Source organism: Podarcis erhardii (genome assembly GCF_964252035.2).
Source record: "Podarcis erhardii genome assembly, chromosome: 4".
Lineage (NCBI taxonomy): Eukaryota > Metazoa > Chordata > Lepidosauria > Squamata > Lacertidae > Podarcis > Podarcis erhardii.
Window position 1 is genome coordinate 62,529,413 of NC_138508.1, and position 25,882 is coordinate 62,555,294.

A 25,882-nucleotide genomic window follows, 5' to 3' on the forward strand; every position below is an offset into this window, starting at 1 on the left:
TCTTGATTCAAGATGAAATTTTAGAAATGGCGGAATTGATGATGATGATGATGATGATTAATTGAATTTATATACCGCCCTATACCCGGAGGTCTCAGGACGGTTTTGAAACTAAATTGAATTTGCATGCTTCATCTGGCTTTAAATGTGAAACACAAAGCAAAACTTCAAGATAGCATTACCTTTGGGAAAATGCACATCATTTGTTAGAAAGGAATGAGCTGTATATTTAAAAATTATAATGAAATCTGATTATGTAATAACTAAGACACAATTCTGTAGTCAGATGAAAGAAATCTTCCTATGACTTCTGATCAATAACATAGTGGGATTTTGTTAAAAATGATCTCTCAATAGATGGTCTCTTTTGCCTTGGAATGGCTTATTTCATGAAAAAGAAAAGACTGCTGGTTTTGTGTTGTTGAGTACCTGTCTCTTCAGGAACTTAGCGGTATTGATAATAGGATCGTTTTTCACCTCAGAAAGGCACTTCAGACCATTCTAGTTCTTTTTACTCTAATTGGTGATGTAGAGTCTGACCAACAGAATCCTATTCCACTGTAATTGTTCTCAAAAAGCGTCAGACTCAAGTATCAGAACTACAGGAGATACAAAACAGTAATGGTAATATGTATGATTACTCTGTTTGATTTTTTTTTAGTAGAGTTTGTTGAACTCTGTTTTTTTTAATCAAGAGAGTTAACTTGCTTCAGGTTCATTAATAATTATATATTCTTATTCAATACATGTATATCCAACCTTTCTTCCACAAACAAACTCAAGGCAATACACACAGGGTTTCCAGGTGGTTTCCTCCAGCATCAAAGATGACCTGGGCTGCTCTCAGCTCCAGCTCCTAACCTCTGGGCTAGACCTAGATATACTTACTTTCGGCAAGGTTACTCCCTATATCTGGCTTCAGACCATGTCTTGGTACCAATAATACATAAAATATGCCAGTCAGTGGGAGACATCCAGTGATGTCCGTCCACTTGCAAAATGGAAATCTGCTTCTGTGATGGGAATTCCAGATTGTTTCTTCCTGTCTCCAGCTCCCCTCCCCATGAACACCAAAATCTGCTCTGGAGAATCCCCCAACCCTTGGAGCAGATCTTTGGGGTACACATGAGGCTGCGGCAGGAAGAAAGGAAAGAGAAGTCTTGTTGCATGAGCAGATGCCCTCTTGCACTGTGTTGGAGTTCACCCCAAAATGAATTTGTGTCTAACGCTTGGAGGATTTTATAAATTATGAAATCATTCTTATGCAATAAGAGGGTATATTTACTTTTAAAATTGTAATACTCCTTACTTTAAATATTCTGTTTTTTAACTTGCTGCCTCACAGCGGTTCTGGATGTTTTCTTATCTTCTGCGGGAAATGTTTGCGAGAGACTTTGGTTTCCTGCAGTCTTATGAGGAAGCACTACTGTTCCTGCCATCACACTTCAGTGGTGTAGGCAATATATTAGAACTTCACAGTTATATGTATAAATTATATGTATTAGCTTTTGCACATTGTTGGGGAAAGTAAATTTAAACAGTGAATTTAAATTTAGCCAGATAAGTTGTTTGTTTGTGTGTTCAACATGATATTTTATTTTCCCATTCTGCCACGCAAATAGATTTTAGAAACATAGAATTAACTATCTATGCAATTCACACACAGGCTTGGATACAAGGGCATCTTTCTGCGAGCAGAGAACCTCTTCTGCTCACAGTAGGGCTATTTCTGGCATAGCCAGAGTACTGCATGTTTTTCTGTTGTGCAATTTCCGAGTGGTCCATGGGGAGAAAGGTGGGAAGCCACAGCTATAAAGGCATCACAGTCATATCCTGCATTAATATTTTAAATGCGTTTTAAACATTTGACCTACTACTTTTAATCATATAATGTCCTAAATTATAGTGTCGTGGTTTTTATTTCCTTCTACAGAAGATTTGACAGATCCGTGGAGAAATGGAGGAATTTCCATCATGATATGAAAAACTTTAACCACTGGTTAACTGAGGCAGAACAAAATTTAACTAAAATATGGATAGAGTCCGAGGATCCGGAAGTTTCCACAACCAAGCAATATATCAAGGTAGGACTCAAATATAACATATTTTTACTTCAAGATTTTCTTACCTGTATGTGTATTTGTTGCAAATTGGTTTCCCATAGGCTCTCCTCTAGAGTGCAGATATTATCACCACTTGGAGGTATTTAACTGCATGTTTATACACTGGGGGATTATTGTAAACTGATATGATTTACAGCATAACCCTAACCTTATCTACTCAGAACTAAATCCTGTTGAATTCAGTGGGGTTTGTTCCTAGGTAAATGGGATTAGGATTGTAGACTTAATGATTCCTCAATTTGTATAGGTTAAAATAATTAACAATAATAAAATTGCTTGTTCACACAAGTAAAAAAGATACTGCAGTACAGCTAATCAACATTTGTTTCCTTCTTGTTTTGTGGGTCTTTATTTGACAATAGCTTTTAAAGCATCACTTATTTCTGACAATAAAAGAAAATACATTTAAATTAGTGATGCCTGGCTTCTCACCCTTTCCTCCAAGGCATGTGCCAGCTAATCTGTCATCCCCAGGCCATTAATTTCAAGTCACAATATACTTTTAAGCAGTAATTGTTTAGGATGCAACAATAGCGTAAGCTTATCATAGCCACACTTACCTGGGTGGAGGCCCATTGAATTCAGTAAGACTTACTATGAGTCAACATGATTAGGATCACCACCTTAATTGCAAATTTTGTGTTACTAATGCTATGTTATTCCGTTTATTAAAGTTGGTAGCAGCATCATATATATATATATATATATATATATATATATATATATATATATATATGCTTTCGTAGATTTTCACGGGTACAGGTCCTCTCTGCCCAGAACATTGGAGGCTATACACCACACCCCCTCTACAGTATTTATAGGAACTCAAACACTGAGATCCTGCTCTGTTCCAGTAACAAGAAGCCGAAAGCACCAGCCTGAAGATGACGAGTGAGACCTCGTCGAAACGTCGCCTAGACACCCCAACTTTTACACGGGAAGACACCCGAGGACACCAAAACCTGCATATATATATATATATATATATAGGGTGGATATTAAAATATATTCTAAAGAGTAACCCTAACCTCTTTCCCCTGATGTGCTAGTTTACTACTTGCATGGAACTTTGATCATAGAGGAGGAGAATTCAAAAAAAAGATGACTGTCCAACCTGCAGTATGAAGCAGTATAGAATACAGAACAAAGGGGAAATTGGGACTGCTTTGCCTTTTCTGTATGGTTTATTTAGCCTTCCTCAGCAGGGATCAGAGTGGAGAGTTTCCTGTTCTTACTACATCCCTTTCCTACTTTTCTTCATTTAGCAAAAACAAACTATACTTCAGTATTTCTTTATCAGAATAAACATTGCACCAAATATCCTTCTCATCTCACCCTACTCCCAGTGTTATATATTCTGCTTCCTTAAGCAGTACAGCTAATTCATTGAAGAATTATGTGTTGCCTGCGTGTAAGTCATCCATACTTATGTCATCATTAAATTTATTTTTAATTTGATGGATCTAATTTTAATGCAGCATGAAGGAACGAATTCTTCTGGGGCAACACAAGATGCAGTGTCCATGGCAGCATATTGCTTAGCTGTCTGTTTTGGTCAGTGAATCAGAATATGCTCACACATATTATATCCATAGTTCTCATTAGTCTTTATGTCACAGAAATGTGGTTGATATCTTTTTTTTTTTTAGTGATCAGGTGTTAGATTTATTAAATAAAGTCAGCCTTCTCATCATGTTGATCTACTGGAATTTTCATCCAAATTTGTGAAATACAAAGCTTAAGTCTATATACTATATTGTCTTCATGGTGTTTAAGCCTCTGACACCGATTGGTTGACTTGGGTTTGGTGGCAAGGGCTATTCAGGAAGCTAAACAGTTTGCAGTCTAACTTATTTGAGAGGAAGCTGTTGATTTGACTCAAACTAAAATGGAAAAGCACCTGAGGTTTTTGATCACCTAAGGCAGGCATGGCCAAACCTGGCCCTCCAGCTGTTTTGGGACTACAACTCCCATCATCCCTAGCTAACAGGACCAGTGGTCAGGGATAATGGGAATAGTAGTCCCAAAACAACTGGAGGGCCACATTTGGCCATGCCTGGCCTAAGGAGTAAAGGAAACTAAAAGAAGAGTGTAGCAAAGTTGACTATAGACTGAGGGCCAAACTAGATGCACGATAAGCGGTTGGAGATCTGTGATGGATCTCCTGTCTCCCTCCCTCTCTCCCTCTCCCTCCCTCTCTCCCTCTCCCTCTCCCTCTCCCTCTCCCTCCTTAAGCAGCTATGAAGAATGTTTCAAATCAGAAAAACAGTGTTGCAGCATTTCCCCCATATAAATTCCTATCCTAAAGCATTTTGTTTCAGGTACCCAAAATGTTCCCTAATCAAACAAATAACACCACAAAGAGCAATTTACATTGGTTAACCCCTCCTCCCTCTTTTGGTATCTCTGAGCACCAAAAATTCTTAGATGAAAAGTTGCAAAACTGCCAGTTCTGGTTGCAGTATCAACAGTATTGTTAAAAGGGTATTAGAATAGAATGTTACTGCTTTGTTTGGCACCCCATTTTACTTTGAATAATGTGTTTTGGTTACCACATTTTATGAAGAATATAAAGCAGTTACTTAGCATTCAGAGTGAAGCTCCCCATGTTTAATCTTAAACTAAAAGTCTAAAGCTAAGTTCATCCCAAATTATTCCCTGTTTAGTTTTCATACTTCATTCAATGATGTATAATTTATTTTGTACAACTGTGTATGTAGCTGCTGTACTTGTCAGGAGTGATCCTTCACATCTGTGAGAGATAAAGCTTTTCAGTTTCATGCTGTTGTGCAGCTGCTGCACACGTGAATCAAGTAAATAATAATGTTTAATTTTATATGCTCTGTAACTCAGACATGGTCAAATGAGGCCTTCATCCTCTGAAGTGTTTCCCAGTTGGTTTCAGTAGAGATATCAAACTTAGTGGACAAAATATAAACCATTTTAATGCATTTCAGCAGGAACTCTCGGGTGTTCTCATTATGTAGTTGCAAGTGTTTTGATGGCTGAATGGCTGTCACCTCCAAAAACAAAAGGTTGTTTTAAAATATACAGCAGTGTTTTCATCACCTTTTAAAATTTTAGAGGGCATCATTATTAAAGTTTCATGTTTTTCTCTGCATCGGTAAAGGGTAGAGAGTTTGCATTCAGTTGATTAGCTTACAGGACAGGGAAGAACATATATTTGACAACTTTGTTGTATTGCAGTGTTCTAAGTATTCCATCAGCCATCCTGACTATGATTAACATGAATGAACACATGTGTAGGCACTCAGAGAAATGATCTCTGCTGCTTTACTCTTCCCTGCTTGTTCAGCTGCAGTGCTGATCAAGGCCATGGTTTGACTTTGGATGATGTTCAAACCGGGACTCTTTGTTTAACTTTCGGCAGGCAAACCATGAGCTACAACTAACATTTGTCCTGTGGTTTACAACTCAATGAGCACTAAATCATGGGCCTGGGTTCAGACAACATAGCTAAGCCAAATAATAGCTTCCCTCAGCACAGTAGCACAGCAACAAAGCAGCTGTTGAGGAGCAAAACAACTGTGATCTCCTCTCCAGAAGCTTTTGCATTTGCTCATTTGTGCTAAACTATGGTATGACTTTGTGTCACATGCAAAAGAGGGCATTGCCTTTCATTTCTTCTTTGCATCTTTTGAAAATCACACTTCAAAGCACATATGGGTGTATCACGCTAATATGTGAATGTGTGGACTATATGGTTCAATGAAGTTGATGATACACAGGTTTTGAGTTCCTGTCTTCAGTCCCTAACAAAAATGGATGCTACTGTATGTTTAGACTATATTTGTAGCATAAGGCAATGACAGATGTGCAGGCAGTGGTTAAGACTTCACCTGAACACCTCACTAAAAATAAGAGAACTATGGAGTAAAATCAACTTCTTACTTCACCCCATATTTCTTTCACATTGAGGACAGACAAAACAAAACAAATAAAAACTTCATCTAATGATATGGTTTAATATATGACAGGGCACCATTCCAAATGGTCTCAACCTGGAAGGAGATTTTAGGGGGGTGCTACTTGTAGGGGGAACTTAAAAGCCTTCATTCATGAGTAGATCAACTTCACATACCTATCTTTTAATTAGCAGATAAAGTACATAATATATCCTTTCTCTGGACTGTTTCTTCCTTTTTGTATCAAATGCCAAGCTAATGTAGCTATGTAGCATATGTGCATGTATGTGCAGAGGATGCAGTGGATCTGGGAAGAAGGCATGCACACACTTAAGAGATGTTGCTTCAATTTGTGTAAGCTGTGTGGAGTGGAGTCCCTGTCTCAGAAAATTTGGGAAATAAATAAAAATGATAAGAAAATTATGAAAAGAGCTGTCATATCCCTGCAGAACCATGGCAATTTGGGGGGGGGGGTTCTTGGCTTATGTGAAGCAGGGGTGCAATTTCTAATTAATCAGGAGGATTAATAGGTAAAATAAAAAGCAGAAGTAATTTGATTGACTAAAAAAAATGACCTCTGAAATCAGTCGGTCAGTAGATTTGTATTTCTAATGCAAATATTTATAAAAGCACCATAAAGGAGAAGGTATTCCCATTCTTTTTCTCAAATGGGTAGGGCTGCCTTTGAAACGATGCTGAATAAATAAAACAAAGGGTGGTGCCCAGCACTGCAGTTATGTTCATGCCACGGACTTATGCACAAGTGACACGAGTTTCCCTTTCTCTCTAGCTTCCTGCAGTAACCCCTCCCGCAAAATCTGCTCCAGAGGTTTGGCAGATTCTCCAGAGCAGATGGCTGGGCATGTAGGGAGGGAGGAGAGAAAGAGGAAGCCCCACTGTATGAGCAGAAAACACTGCTTGTGTTGAATATAACCCAAAGTACACTTTATTTAGAACTTTTTTTTCTTATGCACAGATTTATGGAGGTGTATTCTATCTGTTAACCCATACAATTAATTAGGATTTATCTAACCAGATAACAGTAACAATAAGAATAGATATAGTATCATGCCCACTTTAAATTAACATCTCAGCTCCTTAGATTTGATTGGGTTCCCATATGAACCGTATTGCTGTAATTACAGTACAACCAATACTCAGTGGCGTAGCGTGGGTTGTCAGCACCCGGGGCAAGGCAAGTAATTTGCGCCCCCTAACCCGTGGATTTGCGCCCCCTAACCCGTGGATTTGCGCCCCGTAACCCTAACCCCCAGATGTTGCGCCCGGTGCGGCTGGCCCCCCCTGCACCCCCCACGCTACGCCACTGCCAATACTGTACTTGGGCCCCAAATGTTCCCTTCCCCTGTGATAAGGAACACTCCTCCATCAGAGAAAACTGCTTCTCTTGGAGGAAGTTCCCTTTGGGTTTGATTCATTCTTTACAAAGGAGAACATTATATAATAACATTGTTCCGTTCTCTGGGTGATACAGTTATGGGATATTTTAGCCTCATGTGGAAAAAACAACAACTAAGACTTTACTAGTGAAATATTGAGCTATCACTTGCAATCTCCCAGTGGAAATACAGCACTTTAATGACTAAAAACGAGCACAGAAGTAATCAGCTGTGATATTTCTCTAGGCAGCCAACCAAGAGGCACTTTGGAAAAATGTGGGTCAGTAAGAAGATAACTAACTAAATCTGGTATCAAATAAGAATCCCCAAGTCTAAATCACAATAATTGCAGCGAGGGGAATAGAAAAGGCAGCCAAATAAATGTAGCTGTAGTTAAATGTGATACCTGATATCAAGAACTGACACCTACTCCAATAAGAAATATTAATATATACAGCCTGAATCCTTATTTTAATTTCCTCTTAATATGCCTGTTTTGTTTTTGTTGTGTGTGTTTTTTTTTATAAAAAAAACAACAACTTCATGCATATAAAAAGAAGAGAATGATGCTTATCAAGAAAAAATAGGCAACACATTTCAGGATTGTTCAAATGGCTAACATTTTTAAGAGGCGATGGCATAAGAGGCTCACTGAATGTGTGAGAGAGAAAGAGAGAGAAGTGGCAGACCATTATTGTGATGCACATAGGTTCAGCTATCTGCCTGCTCGCTATGCAAAAAATTACTTATCTGCGCATAAAGAATTATGCCCATACCTCACAATCAACAGATATCCAGACATTGGGAGTTTGCCCACTTCCTTATTCCCTTGCTTGTTTCTGCTTTGCTGATCAGAGGCAGCCATTTGGGGGCAGAAACTATGCAGGGAGGGGCAACTAAGACAGCAGACAAATCAGTTCTCCCCTTTTCCTTTCTTTTGCTGATTGGGCAGCCATTTCAGGAAGAAATCTCTGAAAGATTGGAGCGAGAAATTGGAAAAATCCTGGATTAGAAATATTTACATAGGAAATAATGGAAATGGTGGACTCGTTATGCAAACGCTTGCCTAACTAATGATTTCCATTGTGTTCTGTAAGCCAGACCTGTGTGTAATTATGACAATGGAAGTGAAAACCATTTGCTTACCTGTAACTGATATTCTTGAACATCATTAACTGCATTAGCCCTTGCAATTAGCCTTTGTAAGAAAGCAAGGAGACAAAGTAGAACCATCACTTGGGGCAAAGTGTTAAATAATCCACACACCATGATTCTAGTCCTCACCCCAGCAGTTAACAAAATAATAATCACACCAAAGACCCTTATACAACTAGTTTCACCCTGTGCAATCAAACGTGCAAATGCTGTGCATCTCCAATAACATTTTAGAGTTCTGTTATAGAATATGGCAAACAATCCCTGCTCCTCCTTTCTGGTGTTGATTTTGATGATCTGCAAATGCCAACCTGGTGCCCTCCAAATGGTATAGGACCCCAACTTCCACCAGAACCCAGCCAGCATAGTCCATGGCTGGTGAATGATGGGAGTTGTATTCCAACAACAAATTCTAATGTTTGAATAGATTTTGTAGTTTTCAAAAAGGAAAAAGGTACTCAGCTCCTCCAACATGACCATTAAGGTTATCTCTAGCAGTCCCAGCTAGTTCAACCAGTTCTTACAATTGACAGCTCTCTTACAATCCAGCATGACATGCTGCAAAGAAACTATTAAGTAGACTTCTTTTGTGCTCCTTTTCTGGTTATGTATAAGCCACCTTTCCTTGCAGTAGCCATACATCTATGTTTTCACGGTAGGGTGGTCACGTATATGACACCAAGACTTGTGGTTCTTTATATGTAAGACAGACATGGACAAGACAGTCTTTTAATTATATTATATTATATTAATATATTAAATATATTAATTATATAATAGAACACTGCCCCTTCAATTGGGGTGTGCCCTCTGTCAAATAGAACATATGACCACCGTATTTCATAGCCATTACCAATGCAGCTGATCTATAGGATTTTGAAACTTTGGGCAAACTAACTTGCACACGTTTCTGGAGTTCCTGAACTTGTCAGCTCCTGTTTGCCCAGCCTGTTTCATCTGAAGTTTCTGAAACCTTGATGGAGTTTCCTTCAAAAACACAATTTAAAATCTAAACGATAGCAACTATTTCTGTTTGACGTTGTGACTTTGAACGTGAACCAGTCACAGCTCTTTTGAGGGGACTGATTTCAGAGACAGAGCTAAACAGAGCTAAACATACTTAAATGGGTCTCACTGACATCAACAGGATTAAAAGTACTTTGCTTTCACTGGATCATGCCCCAAATGTGTATTAAGAGTAATATTAGTAGAAGTCCTAAATTAATGACTCTGTAAACAAGACTCAGGATAAAATTAAGCGCTTGCTGCTTACTGATAGTTATGAATTAAATCAATGGACTTCCAGTTACAATGCAAAAGTATTCATTTGTTTCTCTTAGGAATATGATGGTGCTTAATTGAAAGCTGAACAACATCTGCTTCAATGTTCTTTTGTTTGTGTGCTAAAAGTTTAAATTGACTTTTAGGAACAAGCCAATGTTGGTTTTTCCAGTGAGACTTGAGACAAAATGGATTTTTAATTCCAAGACAGCATATTGCGATTAAATATCCCTATGAGGTTCATATTTCTGTTTTCGTAGCAGAAAGTGAACTCTGATCTGTTTATGGCTCCTGAGAGAACACTATTCCAGCATAATTCTCATGTATGAGTATAACACTTTTAAAATATCATTTATAAATCATTTGTTAAGAAAGTTTTTCACAGCTGGATTCTGAAACAAAAGCCTTAAAAAACACAGAGCTTTCTTTCACTTAGCAGAAGTAATTCTTAAAGGATGCTGTGATAGGCAGTTAAAATGGCCAGAAATTAGACTCAAGCCACAGTCGGTTCCAGACCTGGAGACTGATGATGGATTGGTTTAATATAGTATACAGTAGAAACAATCCAGCCACGGTTTAACCTTTTAAAAACCCATTGAATTCAGTGGGAAAGTTGAATATCTGCCTTAACTTAATATCAACACCAATGAAACAAGTGTTTTACTTAAGAACATATAAACGTGACAAGAGCCCTACTGGTTCAGACCAAAGACCCATATTGTCCAGCATCCTATTCTCACAGTGGCCAACCAGATGCCAATGGAAAGCCTGCAAGCAGGACCTGAGTACAACAACACTCTTCTTGCTTTTGCTTTCCAGCAACTGATATTCAGAGGCTTACTGCCTCTGACACTGGTAGCAGAGTATAGCCATCATCACTGATAGCTGAACTGTACCAGTATTGCATGTGTGCACAATGAGCTGTCCAGTCATTGCCCACCCTTTCTGCTCACAACCATTCTTCAGTTGTGGAAGGGACAGCTAGCAGCTGAATTAATTGAGTGAGCCAGTCAGGTTCCTGCTCATGTCTGCTTGGACAAAGGCCACTGTTTTGAATGGTTTGTGCACACACAGAACTCACTGCCTGGTGTTAATGAACAATCAGAGGGAAACTGGTGCAGAGACAACTCCCTAGATTTCCACTTTAGTGAGCCCCCTGTCATCATCTGGCATGTGGTTCAGTTACCCCATATACTAGCAAGGCCCATCAAAATGGAACGTTACTGAAACAGGAGGTAGAATGTGTATTATGCCTTGATTAAAATTGGTAAGGTTGCTGAGAGTCACATAAAATTGCTTAGTCACTCCTGTCCCAGTCAATTTAGCTTTTTAATATAAATTATTAATGTAGAAAATAAAAGGTAAAGATCACTTGAATATAGCTCCATTATCCATTCTATTAAATTCTGCACCTGGCTTTACCAGGTTTTGGTGGGACTTTTATTACTCTCTTAAGACATTGTCTGTGAGTATTTCTGGGTCTAGCCTAATGCTTTGGAATCAGAAAGCTGTCGTGGATATGAATGTTTCTTATCTGCTACTCTGGGTGGCCGCACTCATTTCTTGGAAACTAGGATCTAGCCACTGATGTCTTTGTAATGTTGATAACTGAGTCTTGAAATGCACTGTGACCACTGTTGATGGTGAACTGAAAGCTTAATATGGTACTGAATGGCACTCATAAGGATGGGGAGTCTGAAACCTACTACTGGCTTCGCAGCAGTTGACACTACTTTCAAGTAGTGTAAACCAGAGATTGAAGTCTGTGTCTCAAGTCTGTTTGTTTTTAAATTAATTTATATGAGCTATTTTGGGAGACAAACTTTAGTCTTAAAAGTGGGATAAAAATAAACAATGACAACAAAATAGAACAGAGCAGGGGCTTTTTGTCAGTTACTCAAGGCTTGACAAGCAAACCGCAATATCAAGGTACAAATGCACCTTGTTTTAATAGCCCTCAGAAAGCAATATAATGCTTATCTCTCTCAATAAGGCTAGTGTCTGTGTGTGATTTTATGAGCTATAACTGCTGGAAATTTATAGATGCTAGAAGTGTTTGTTGGGATAGCAGTATTTTTACTATTGAAAACAATATGGGTTTTTGTTTAGGACTTAAAGCTACTTTCAGCCAGAGAGGTTAAGAAGCATAAGTCATGGTACCATATTCCTAAATAAAGAAAATATGTAGATATCTCAAAAATGTTCATTAGGCCTCTTTCTCTTTCCTTGCATTCCCCTTCCCGATCCTTATATATCAGCACTGGATTAGTTTGTCCTAATTTTAAAGCAGAAAGCAAAAGACAGATCAAATGAATGGATCATTTCTTTTAAAAGATCATTAATCCCATGCTTTCATTACTCTCTTTTAGTGTGAACTGATTTTACAGCTCTAAGTATTTTTAAAATGCCAATTGTGAAGCCATGGTTAAAGATGCAGTAAAACTTCATCTAGTTTTTTAGTCTATTTAAAGCTCTAACACAACAGCTTTTAAGTGCCATTTCTGGAGATGTTTATTTATTTCTCCTCCCCACCCCCTAAACAACTTTTAAAGTCATGGTACTGTGACATTAACGTTAACTACACTTCCACGTGTCTGTTGTAGCTATGTTTCTTAAGCAGTTGTTGTGTGTGTGTATAGCACTAAGGCACGGTTGTGGCTTCTGTCTCCATTCTTATGAAGAGAAAAAATTGTCTATATACAGGAGCAATCCCTACTCTGAGTGCCAAGTATTCCCCTCATATAAGAGAATGGGGAGACATGCTGATTTATGTATCCATTTGATATTCCTTTAAGACAGAGGGACTAGTAGTACATGTGAAAAGGATCTAGGGGTCTTAGTGGACCACAAACTTAACATGAATCAGCAGTGTGATGCAGCAGCAAAAAAAGCTAATGCTGTTCTAGGCTGCATCAACAGAAGTATAGTGTCCAAATCAAGAAAAGTAATAGTACCACTCTCTTCTGCCTTGATCAGACCACACCTGGAATACTGTGTCCAGTTCTAGGCACCACAATTTAAGAAGGATGTTTGCAAGCTGGAACATGTACATAGGAGGGCAACCAAGATGATCAAGGGTCTGGAAACCAAGCCTGATGAGGAATGGTTGAAGGAACTGGGTATGTTTAGCCTGGAAAAGAGAAGACTGAGAGGAGATATGATAGCCATCTTCAAATATATGAAGGGCTTTCACAAGGAAGATAGAGCAAGCTTGTTTTCTCCTGCTCTGGAGGGTAGGACTCAAACCAAAAGCTTCGAGTTACAAGAAAGGAGATTCTGACTAAGCATCAGGAATAACTATTCCTGATGGCAAGAGCTATTCAACAGTGGAACAGCCCCCCTTGGAAGGTGGTGGACTCTCCTTCATGGGAGGTTTTTAAGCAGTGGTTGGTTGGCCATCTGTCATGGATGCTTTAGCATTGCAGGGTGTTGGATTAGAAGATCCTTCAGGTTCCTTCCAACTCTACAATTCTGTAATAGGGATTGGGGAAGCTGCAGGCACTTGGATGTTGCTGGACTACAGCACCCATTATTCCTAATCATTGGTTTTGCTGGATGGCACTGATGGGAGTTGGCATCCAACAATATTGGGAGGGCCACAACTTTGTGAAGGTAAACTGTTCATGTTCCAATTTAGCAGATGGGTAGTTGAAGCTGAGAACCAAAATTAAAGGGAGATTTGTTGTAGAAATTGCATTAAATGTTTTGATCTACACCAGGCATCCCCAAACTCGGCCCTCCAGCTGTTTTGGGACTACAACTCCCACTATCCCTAGCTAACAGGGCCAGTGGTCAGGGATGATGGGAACTGTAGTCCCAAAACAGCTGGAGGACCGAGTTTGGGGATGCCTGATCCACACAGACCACATTGGTGCCAAGATCGGCTCTGGGAAGACACACCTGGGAAGACTGAATGGGCAGTAAGTGAGCACTGGACTGTTATCTCTGTTCCTGCAACCTACTTCTCATTTCTTCTTTGCTGAATTAGAAAGAGATTACATTGGCCTTGTTAAGAGTATGGTATTAGCACCTTACAACATAAGCAGAAACTTCAAATGAATAATGAGCGCTGCAGCTATTAATTTATCCTTGCCGGCTACTGTGCCATTTCTTTGTGCCAATGTATATACCATTTTTTGAAGGAAAGTTGCTATGTGACCCTCACAGCAATATACCTCCTTTGATGTTTTCTCCTACTTCTAAGCTTCTTAAAAACATTATTACACATAACAAAGGAAGTCAATCAGATTCACACTTGTGGAAAGAAGAAAGATACTGTTGGATAATTGCTAACTATATATTCTTTTTTTCACTATGTGAAATATTCTAACTATGCCATGAAATACAATCTTCCGAAGTACCAGTTTGTGCTGAAAAATGTAACATTTGAAAATGCTGCTGATTTGAAGCCAATCATGCTCCTTTCACTGTGTTTAACAGAGAAAAAGCTCCTGCCTTTTGTGGCCATTCTGTTAAGCCTGCTTTGTAGCACTACGTCTGCCAGTAGTGGGGGCTAAATTCTCTATGATATACAATGCTCTGTTAAATTGTGTGTGGTTTTTTTAATATAACATCAAACTGTGTCTCTGGGGCACGTGGAACACTACTGTATTAATACTACAGGACCAAAATTACAAAAATAAGGTATGCTTACATTTACTGTTTGCAAAGAAAGACTATTCATTGTGTTTCAAAATGGTGTTTTTCCTTTCAATTTCCACAGATGTGGTTTATAAGCCTGTCTTTTTTCTGTTTTTATTGTTGTCCCCCCCCCCTCTCTCTCTCTGTGTGTGTGTGTGTGTGTGTGTAATGACATAATGATTCAGGATTTTTGCATGCATACATATGTTTGTACCAATACACATGCTAAATAAAGAGCTGTACAGTATAGGGAAGGGGTCAGCAACATTTTCAGCCGTGGGCCGGTCCACTGTCCCTCAGACGGTGGGCCGGACTATATTTTTGGGGGGGAAATGAACAAATTCTTACGCCCCACAAATAACCCGGAGATGCATTTTTTTTTTTTAAAAAAAGCACACATTCTACTCATGTAAAAACACCAGTCAGGCCCCACAAATAACCCAGAGATGCATTTTAAATAAAAGGACACATTCTACTCCTGTAAAAACACACTGATTCCCAGACTGTCTGTGGGCCGGACTGAGAAGGCGATTGGGCCGCATCTGGCCCATGGGCCTTAGGTTGCCTACCCCTGGTGTAGGGGGAAAGAATGGAGACATGCTGTAGATACCAATGGGGATTTACAACTTTATTAATGGAATATGACTACTTATAGCCTGTTTACATTAGCCTAGTAAAGAAGTATCTCCACTTGAATGTTACAGCATTTACAAATTGAAATATATCTCCTTGATGCCACCATGGCCTCTTGCAGCAGTAGCAGGAACTATTAGAAACCTGGAGAAACTTAAATTTATATTTTGCTGCTGTCACAGACTTCAGCCTGGCGATTAAGCCTCTTCCCTTGGACCTCAGCATCCATTTTGGGGTCCCAGGAATATACGGTACTTCCCCAAGCCCACCAAAACCAGCAAGTTACCACTAGTAGTTGCCCCCAAGGTAGCAACACCAAAATACAAACTGAGCTGTTCCTGAAGCTATTCCTGCTTTCTTTCCCATCCACAGCTCCTATGTTTGCCATGTCAACAACCCATAGGGTCCTTAATATATTACTTCTGGCTGCTATAAATGGTAGCCCACCCAGGACCAGATAGCAGACTCTCTCAACCCTAAGCAGAGAGTAGTAGTGCCCAGCTTCTCAGTTATGTCTGACAGGTTTCTCTAATGAGGTAGCATCATAGGTTGACTGCATCGGGAGGGTCAGGGGATGACTGACATGGTCTATCAAGGTTCAACTGCAGGTATCCTGTTTATCTGTCAGCCAAGTTAAAGCATATGTATGGTATCTCATTTTCGGTGTGCAAGACAGGGTAGGATGGTAAATCACCCACTCTGCTGCTTAACTTTCTCCTTTCCAAAGCTGAGAAAAGTGAGTTCAAGCATACTACTAGGGGAATTAAAATACCCAATCCTTGTGCTCCTTTGATCAGTGGTAAATATAAAATGAATATTGTAAATTTCAGCGATGGTGGGTTGTGCTGGGAACCCAGCTTTTGCTCTATCCTGCACAGTGCTGATCTTGCAGATTTTTAAAAGTCTTGCAAAACCAGGTCATCTAGTCCTGCAGCCTTTCTGTATGAGATCTAACCAAAGCCACCTTTCCCTTGACCACCAGAAATTTCTCTTTCCTACAGACTGGGAATGTATAGCTACACAAGGATCTATGGTCAAATCCACACCATACATTTGAAGCACATTCAACCCACATTTAAAGCACATGACTTCTCCCAAAGAATCATGGGAACTGTATTTTCTCCCTCCTCGAGCTACAACTCCTGGCACTCTCAGCAAACTTCAGTGCTATATGTGCTTTTAATGTGTGGTCTGGATATGACCCATTTCTAGCTTTTTCTGAGATGGTTTAAACTGTCACATGCAAAGTCTGCAGATTCTGAGCTGTTGAGAATATGGCATGTGATATTTTTGTTGTGTTCCATGTGATCCAGCACTTTCCAAAACATTTTACACTTTTGCAATATGTAAAACTTTAATGCCTCCAGGGGTGTCTCAGGGATTCATTAGTTAATGTCTCTACAATGCTTTGAAAATGTTCTTTGGCGCATTAGACTTTAGTGTTATAGTTAATACATTTGCATCTGAAGTGTGTCACATTTTGGGCATTGATATGCTAATGTTCACGTTTGTTTCACCCTGAAAGTATTTAATAAATTTTTGATAAAGTTCTAATGAGGGTACAACTGAGTTCACTACATGCACAGATCGTAAAACCCCTCTGAGAAATGTTGCTAATCTTGCTGCTACTCTTATTATTTTCTTCCTTTCCTCCTTTCCTCCTTTATTCCTTCCCTCCCTCCCCCCCTCCCTTGGAAGTCCTCTGATGCTTTTCCTTAGCAGGAATTTTCATGTCTATGTTTGGGGTACTTTCCATGAAAATCAGTGGCAGTTCTACCATTCACAAGAGGTACGGCATCATGGCTTGTAGAGCCAGTGCTGCAGCACTGTGTATTTGACTGATTGGATGTGTTTGCATGGAGAGGATTAGAGCTGGCTGTAAGAGTTCATTGGGCTAATTGGATTTAGCTGCGATGAGACAGTTTGAATGAATCCCATCAGAATTCCAGGTGTTGAGGAAGAACTAGGAAGTTAAAAGGCTAGTCCCAGAGTGAGTGAGTGAGTGAGTGAGTGGCTGAGAAATGATCTGAGTGGACAGCAATATGCTTTTTGTGAATAGCAGTTGGAAGAGAGGTGCTGACTTATAGCACCATTTTGCTGATGGTTTAAACCAACCTTCTCCAACCTAGCTCCTCCAGATGTTTTGGAATATAACTCCTATCAGCTCCAGTCTGCATGGTAGTGCTAGCCATAACTTTTGGGAGCTGCCAGCCAAAACATCTGGAGGACACTACGCCAGGGAAGGCCGATTGAAACAGTTGCATTTAACAGTTAAAATAGCAGATCCAGTTCTTCGCTTTTCTAGGGAATAAAAGCAATGATGATACATAAATGAAATAATCATAATTTATCCAACCTCTAAAATAATAAAGTACATCCTTTTCTGGCCCAGACTCAGTATTTACAGTCTTAGACAGCCTCACCCGTCATGGTGCCCTCCAGATGTTTAGGACTATGTATTCTTCAACCCTGATCATTGCTAAACCAATGCTCTTCAGCCCAACCATGCTAGCTGGGGCTCATTAGAGCTGTAATCCAAAATATCTGGAGGGCACCTAATTGAAGAAGGCTGAACTAAGAAATAGCAATATAGTCTCTAGGCAGACAACTAAAACAAGGGAAGAATCAACATGTGTAGGAATAGGCCCAGGCCAAATGTCATAGTCCCTAGAGGACTGGAGTTTAATGGGCTGTTATGTGCAGAGGCTATGTAGTTACGAACTATAAACATGTAGGCTCTGATGGGTCGTCCAAAAACTCTGGACAAATAACACACTGATAGACCTTACATACATAGAGTGCAGGCCCACATGGAGTCTGTGCAGAACAGGTTATCAGTTCATTCCCACTCTTCTTACCCCCACGTCATTTTAGTCATCTGCATAGGGATTCTAAGAAAGAGAGAGAAAAGAAAGAAGAACAGAGGAAACATAATAAAATCCAGTTTAAGCTAATTGAAATAAATAAATTTAAACATATTTCTTACATTCTGCAAGGGATTGAACAGGCCACAGCTCACCAAGCAAAGTACAGTGGTACCTCGGGTTACATACACTTCAGGTTACAGACTCAGTTAACCCAGAAATAGTACCTCGGGTTAAGAACTTTGCTTCAGGATGAGAACAGAAATCATGCAGCGGCGGCACAGCAGCAGCAGCAGGAGGCCCCATTAGCTAAAGTGGTGCTTCAGGTTAAGAACAGTTTCAGGTTAAGAACGGACCTCCGGAACGAATTAAGTACTTAACCCGAGGTACCACTGTATTCAGATAGGGCCAGTGGCGGAGCATATGCCCACGCTCCCGAGGGTGGCAAGATGTGGAGGGTGCCCTCCTAGGCGTTGAATAGCTGCTTGGGTGCACAGAGCGGCGCACCGCATGTCTGCCATCAGCTGGGGGTGGAGCGAGCGGCTGATGGCAGACATGCGGTGCGCCACCCACCCGCGACTGCCAAATGTTACCGCCCTCAGCGAAGACACCCAGGGTGCTCTGCCCCCACTGCACCCCCTTCCCCCCCCCTGGATAGGGCAACCATACAACATGCATGCAAAAAAGCAGACATTTGTGCTTTAAAAGATGTAAAAGAACCTGAGTCATGTACCCCTCACACTTCCTGTAGTATGTCCTACTCCCCTCCACCACTGGCCAAATTCACCATCTCACATTGGCTGGGAGCCAAATGTAATTAGAGTAGATTTCTTCATATCCAAATTAAGCATTAAGAGCTGTACTCTCAGAGGTTGGTTAAGGACAACCATCAGTGGCCTAAATCGTCTTTGATCTCTTACTATACTCCTCCCAGTCTTCTACCCAGAGGTGCCAGGGCAATGGGGGTGGGGGGCGGGTGACATTGTGTGTGACATCCCAGTGTCAGGAGGAGCCAGGGATGGAGGTAAACATGGCGGCAGTGAGGCTTTGAAGCTGCACCATGTTCAGCTCTGTGCTTGGCTTCCTCCGCCCCCTAATTTTTTTGAGACATAGGGGGCTGGGCCCCTCCCCAAAAATATTGAGTTGGCACCCCTGCTTCCACCCAGCAGTCACATTCAAATCCCTGTCATCTATGTGCCAAGTATTATGACTGTGGCTTTTTTTGTTTTGTTTTTTTAAAGTTGTGGTTTCATTTTACCCATTTGCCACAACTCTCTATGTATGCAGCTGCAGGCACAAGTGTATGTTGGACAGATGGACTCAAATAATCTCTCTGGGTCTCTGCTACCAATCCTAACACACTTTCACACAGTCTTCATTATTTGCACTTAGAGTCGTTCAGCTAACATGACCAATGACCACTTCAGAAGCACTCTAGCTATGTTTTTAATCTACCAAATTAAGCATCAGTACTTTGTCTACTTTACATTTTGCCCATTCATTCATATGCCCATTTCTAATATTAGAGTCATGTCTTCATAAAATTCATGGATTCATTTTCATAATTAAACTGTATTTTTATAGAAAAATAATCCTTTAGTATGAGATTAAGAGGAACTTGATTTTCTTTCTTAATTAACAATTTTGATGGTAGAATTTAGTACAGTGCAAAGAGATAAGATATATGTTGCAGTTTAAATATACCCTTTAAATATACCCATTGAAGTTGATCACATTATTACTATTGGAGTGAATTAATGAATGAATAAATCAGTAAAATAATACATAATCAAAATGAATGTTCAACATCGAAGACCAGTGTGATGAAATAAAAATCTAAATAGAATATGCATTTATTTGAAGTTGAATGATTTCACCCTTCTAAATAAGGCAAGTTCATTTCCACAGATTCTTTTTTAATCAGAAACTGATTTTCAGTGCTATACATTGTCTTTATATTAAACCTTATGTGATGCTCTATAGTTCCTTACACTGAATCAAAATTAATTTAGAACTAAATGATGCATGGGGTGCTTGACTGAGTTTTAAAAATCTCTCTGAGTGTGTGTGTACTTTCCCAGTTTATTGGCTGTGATCACAAAACTTGGCATAGAACATTTGTAGCAAAATAATACCACCAACAACATAAGAAAGTTTCATGGGTGCACTTAGGATGGTCTACCTATCCTACTCCAATGGTTTGCATGTATTTGCATGAAAGAGGGGATGTGGCAGAGCCAGGATAGCAGGCAACAACATTAAGTGTACTGATTCATTAATTCGCCTCCCACCATGTTTAAGAGTTCCCCAAGATTATAAAAATTCTTATACCCCTCAAAATTCCTGGAGATATTTTACAATTAACGGGATATTCCTTTGACTCAAATTGCTTTAGCTGAAATGTACTTAGAATCGCTTTAGATTTAGCTGATAAATCCCTGCCTGCATCAACCAGACCAGAGCTCACCCTTGCCACCTTGTTCTGCTACAACTACAAAGCATGTGCATTACCCAGAAAAATTAATAGGAAGGCCCATAGGTAAAAACCCAAAAGCAATAAACCCATTGAACATGTGTGTGCACGCACTCCCACACATAAAAGCACAAGACAACGCCATCCTTCTTCCTGCCTATGTAACACACTGGCGTGGTTAGGCAAAGCCATTGATGCTCACAAGACCATCAAATGTGAGAGGAAGGGGACAGGGGAAAGATAGTGAGTAGGAAGTACACAGAATAAAAGGCCAACTTGGCAAATCCCCAGGCTATTATAAACCACAGTCTAGCAGTAGTGCAAATTCAAATACAGGAGCAGTAGCCCTTTGCAAATGCCAAGAGCTCTAAGGGAACCCCTTGTGAGAACTCAGAAAAATATAGTTAAATTTCTGTTGAATACCAAAACTATTTACTAACACTTTTAAATTATTGTTATTCCTCTGCATTCTCCCACACTTGCGCATGCTAACGCTTCCTCCTCATTCAATAGTTGCAGGTGGAATGAGAATAAACAATGCAGTGAATAAAGCAGTCATACAATTTCCCACCTTCCTACTGACCTGAGGAAAATAATCACCAGGTTAGCATCCAAACTGTAGCTGTCTACACTCCTACCCATCACTGCTGGGCTGTACTATATTTTTAGTCTAGAGAAACTTAGCGGAGCTCCATGGTGCTATATTTATTATCTCAGTTATTTCGATTTTAACTCTATAAAGCCAGAAGAGAAAGAAAGAGAAGGCTGTAGTTACCATAATGCTTTGTTATGTTTCTCAAATAACAGAATATGTTCATGCCACCTTTCATACAAATCCCAAGGTGGTTTACAAAAGTAAGAACTCAGTTTAAGAAAACAATACATTAAAAGAAGTTAAGTAAAAGTTCACCCCAAATAAATAGACTACAGTAACCATAATAGTTGGGTGATCTCTCGAGGTTGGAAATTGTGATCTGCAAAAGCTTGGATGAAATAATACATTTTCAGGAGTCCCAAAACACTCAGCGAAGTTGGTGCTTTCCAGCTTCATATTCCTGCATTGCAGGGGGTTGGACTAGATGATCCTCAGGGTCATTCCAACTCTATGATTCTATGATATCTTATTTCATATCAGCAGCTATAATATGGGAAAACAGAGCTGTGTTACAGTAGGAGATGTGTGAATGGCAAGCCTACCCACAAATGAAGCATGGGGTACATAACCACCCAGTTATTTTCAAGCTGAAATTTACTAAAAAAATAAATTGGTGATGGTGCCACAATCAAAACAGCCACCAGTCTAGAAATGCAGAAGTATATATATGCAAAACTGTTAGAAGTAGAAAAGGGCAGCACAAATCATGAGGGGGCAGGATCATATTTGCTATGAAAAAAGCTAAAGCCTTTGGAGGAAAGCTGACTGTGAGGGGAAAGAGTTTTAAAATGATGTATGATATGAATAAAGTGTTTAGATAGTTTTTATTCCCTTTATCACATTACAAGAACTGGAGATCATCCTATAAAATGTATCTGTAGTAGATTCAGGACAGACTTAAGAAAGTATTTGTTTGCACATTCTATAATTGATTTTAAATTTATGGAGGATACGTCTTTCTCTAGCTGTTACTTACAATGGCTATTTGGACCCTCCTGGTTCAGAGGCAACATGTTTCTGAATACCACTTGCTAGGTAGCAACAATATGAATTGGTTATTTCCTTCAATCCCTTCTTTTGGGCTTCCCAAAGGCTTCCCATTTGTGCTGCAAAACACAATCCAATAGGATAAGAAATGATGCTTGACACAACTTCGATTTTACGTCTTCTGAGAATATGCAGTAGAAACTCCTTTGTCACAAAAGTCATAGATGAATCATTGAATTATGGCAAGTGGGGTAAAGGTCTGTTTATCTATTATGACTTTCATTCTGTAAGTACTTTACCCCAGTATATGTTGACGTGGTAACCAACGCCTTAAAGATCTGAACTGCAGGTTCTTGCTGTCATTTATATACTATATTCTCTTAGGTCTGTGCAGACTACATGAGAATGAGTATATGTCTTAAACTTGTATCTTGCCTTCACCTAATTTAAGGTAGAGAAAATTATCTGTCTCTCACACAGATTTTAAATAATATAAAATGCAGCATGTGCCCCTGCAGAACATGGCATGCCCTGTTAACTATCACAATGAAGTAAATCATGTTCATGAAATTTTCTCAACAAAATTTGATAATTCTGAGGGGCTCTAGGCCCTAGCTTAGATTTATCTTACTTTGAAAATGAGCTTATGGAGAATTTCCTTTGAACATTCTGCTCTGAATAATAGTTTTGTAAGGATGAAAACTCATGTGTACCACCAACACAGAGGACAGCGTTCTTTTCACTTGTCTTCTGTTTCTGCTAGCTTGAAAGTAAAAACATGGTGACTGAAAATGAGGTACGTGTTCTGTCACTTGAACTGGGAATCGGGCATTTCCTCTCCTGGGAACTGCATTATCTGAGGAATCACTTCTTTGAAATGTCTCTTCCACCTAAATGCCACAAAACTTAAAAGTTCAGAGAGGAAGTTTTGAAAGCTCCATTCCTGCAAAGTTCTTCCACCTGCCTCCAAAGCCCTGTACAACATTGCTCATGCTGTTTGGGAGAACCCCCCCCCCCATTCAGGGAGCAGTTGCTTTTCTGGGGGTGCAGAGCCAGAAGAGAGGGAAAGAAAGATTGATAGTTACTCCCTAAGTTCCCTTCTGCTTCTGCAACTGTTTGCAATTATCGTAAAGATTTGAGGTTGTATCAGAGTAGAAATGCAGACAATCCGTTTGTGTGTATATGTAATGGTAAAGAGTATTTTGTAGGGCAGAAAGCTTAGCATCAAGTACATGTAACTGTTCAAGAAGTGTAATAATTCTCAGCTTAGAAGTGTAACTATTATTGAAATATATGATTGCCCAGTTTTTATAACTGTTGCCTAATGATTCCTGAAACATGTTGTTATATTGGATATTTGCACTTTTGAAACATTTATCAGATGATAAGATTCCCATGTTTTACAGGATCTTTTTAAAGTAAGATGGATACTCATAAAAGATGATGAACTGTCAGTTTTAGAGTCCATTCAGGAATAGCAGTGTAAGCCTGTGGCTATGGGCTTGCCAGTGTAATTCACTTCTGTCTCATAGCACTTGTATAGCTAATTGTTTGGCATACAGTAATTATTATTTTCGAAAATGGACTTTACCGATAGTGTTGCTCCATTCCAAATTCACCAATGACCAGTATGACACTTTAAGTCTTCTTAGGCTGGGTAGATATTCTGGATTGCCCTACCCATTGTTTACCTTAAACCAACAGGCATCTTCATTTAGTTGGACAATTGTTATAGTTCTAAATGAGACTCATTTAGAAGCGGAAAGCTTCATGCTATTTTCACAGCAATATCAGTTGTCTCTTGGATATCATTTAGTGTGAAAAGCTACAGCTTTTGAGACCAGTAAGCCTTCCTTGTCTGAATGGCTTTCCAGGCTTCTCCCATAAACAGTAATGACTAGCTTTATCCACAAGGGAAATGTTAACCTGGTTAAAATTAAAAACAACACCCTCAAAGGGAAAATTAACAGTACTTTTAAAACAGTGGTGGTAATGGCAACTGAAGTGTCCACTTACCTTTATCTTAATCAACTGGTCACTACATATGAAGGGGGATATATTTAGGTGTCCTCTTTTAAACAAGATGGCAATAGTTCAGTAGTTACGACAAAGCAATATGCAATATATTGGGCATGGGTGTGGACTGCAAGTAGAAATATTAGGCCGCCTATGCTGATTTTATTATATGATATCCAGTAAATTTAAATCATTGAAGTTTGCCTCTCCAAAGTTTCTTTGGGGACCTAAAATGTACACTTATCCAAAAGTGAGCTTATTATACAGAATTTTCTTTTCATTGAAGCAGGGTTCATTACAAATTGGTCCCAAAATTGCTGCTTGGTGGTGCAGTTGGACAACTTTTATACCTTTTTAGAACTGATCTGTTGTATTCCATTTGTTGACAGAAATGCCTCTCTTGAGCAAATGGTCAATAATAGCAGAGGCTATAATATATTAATTTAACTTGTGGTATGTAATTGATTGTCTTTGCAGCTCTGTTAGCACATCTTCATAATGCTCTGAGATTATTATTTGTTTAATATTTAGACTTTTTTCTCTTTCTCTGTTTGCGATATAGTTTCCAGCGCATTATAGATATTTTCATTAGAATTCAATAAAAGAAGACAAGACAGAAAGACAGATGAAGCATTCAGGGATTCTAGCTAGTTTTCCAGGGCTTTTCACAGGAGTGTGTTTGAGTGCTGATAAGGCCTTGACTATATTAAATAGACAAAGACAAAGCATGAGTAAAATTTATTGTTTTTCCTTTTCAGCCACTGGAGGACAATTCTTTGCATTTGTTAGCCAAAAAAAGTCCTCCAGATTTTATCTCTTCTGAGCATATTAAAGTTCACATTTGCAAGCTGTGCATCTTAGAATGTTCATTTATGAAAGCAAACAATGAAATGATTTGTATCTGGTTTTTACTCTAGTTGTTTATAGACTCTTTAGAGGCTTGTTCTTTCAGATTACAGCTGTTTGATGAGGTCAAATCTGAGCCAAAAGACGATATGGGTTAATTTAATAGGATAGAGCAGGCAATCAAATCCATATGAGAACTCTATAATTTAGCAGTTTTATGTTGCTTACACAGAAGGAAAGAGGAGCAACTTGCCTCTTTTGTGATACCTTTCAAGTTATGCTTTGGCCTCACATGTCTACCTGTCTGTCCTTTATTTTAATATCAAACGTGGCTTTGTGTGCTGCTAGACAGTTGGGACATATCATATCTCTCCGACTTTTTTGGTGCCCTTCAGTTGCTATCTCAGGTACTCTTCTCTGACTCATAAACAAGGCATCCTACAGTTTATTTCTTCCCGTTTCTGTTGTGCCAACCCAATGGCATCAAACAAGCAGGCTAGATTGCATTCCATGTCAATGAAATTACTCTGCATATTGCTTTATGGAAGTATTTTTTTACTTTTAAATATCCACGTGCCAACTTTCATGGGAAAATTTAAACTAAACAGCAGCTTTAAATCAAAGTTATAGCTCCTTTCAGCTCAATATCTCAGCAATTGCATAAGCACTAATACTTAAGATGGGCAATTCCAACCTTTTTAGAGAGATTCATATGTGCATTCTGAACAGTATTACACTAGGGAACACTGGGGAATATTTAAAGCCATATGAATGCTAGTAGTAAGTACAGCATATTTACTGATACTCCACATTTACTGAAACTGCAGTTTCGTACCCGCTGTCTGTGTTCATGAAAATATTGCTTGCTGATTTTTGTAGCTGTTT

General features: G+C 39.3%; 1 protein-coding gene across 10 annotated transcripts in view; it reads left to right on the forward strand.

Moving 5' to 3' along the window:
* DMD (dystrophin) overlaps positions 1–25,882 on the forward strand; it is a 1,009,769-nt gene that overhangs the window by 536,973 nt on the left and 446,914 nt on the right. For all 10 annotated transcript variants that reach the window (XM_081858834.1, XM_081858841.1, XM_081858836.1 and 7 more), the window contains one exon: positions 1,934–2,084. In XM_081858834.1, coding sequence (XP_081714960.1) covers positions 1,934–2,084 — 151 coding nt within the window. The remainder of the gene's footprint in view (positions 1–1,933; positions 2,085–25,882) is intronic.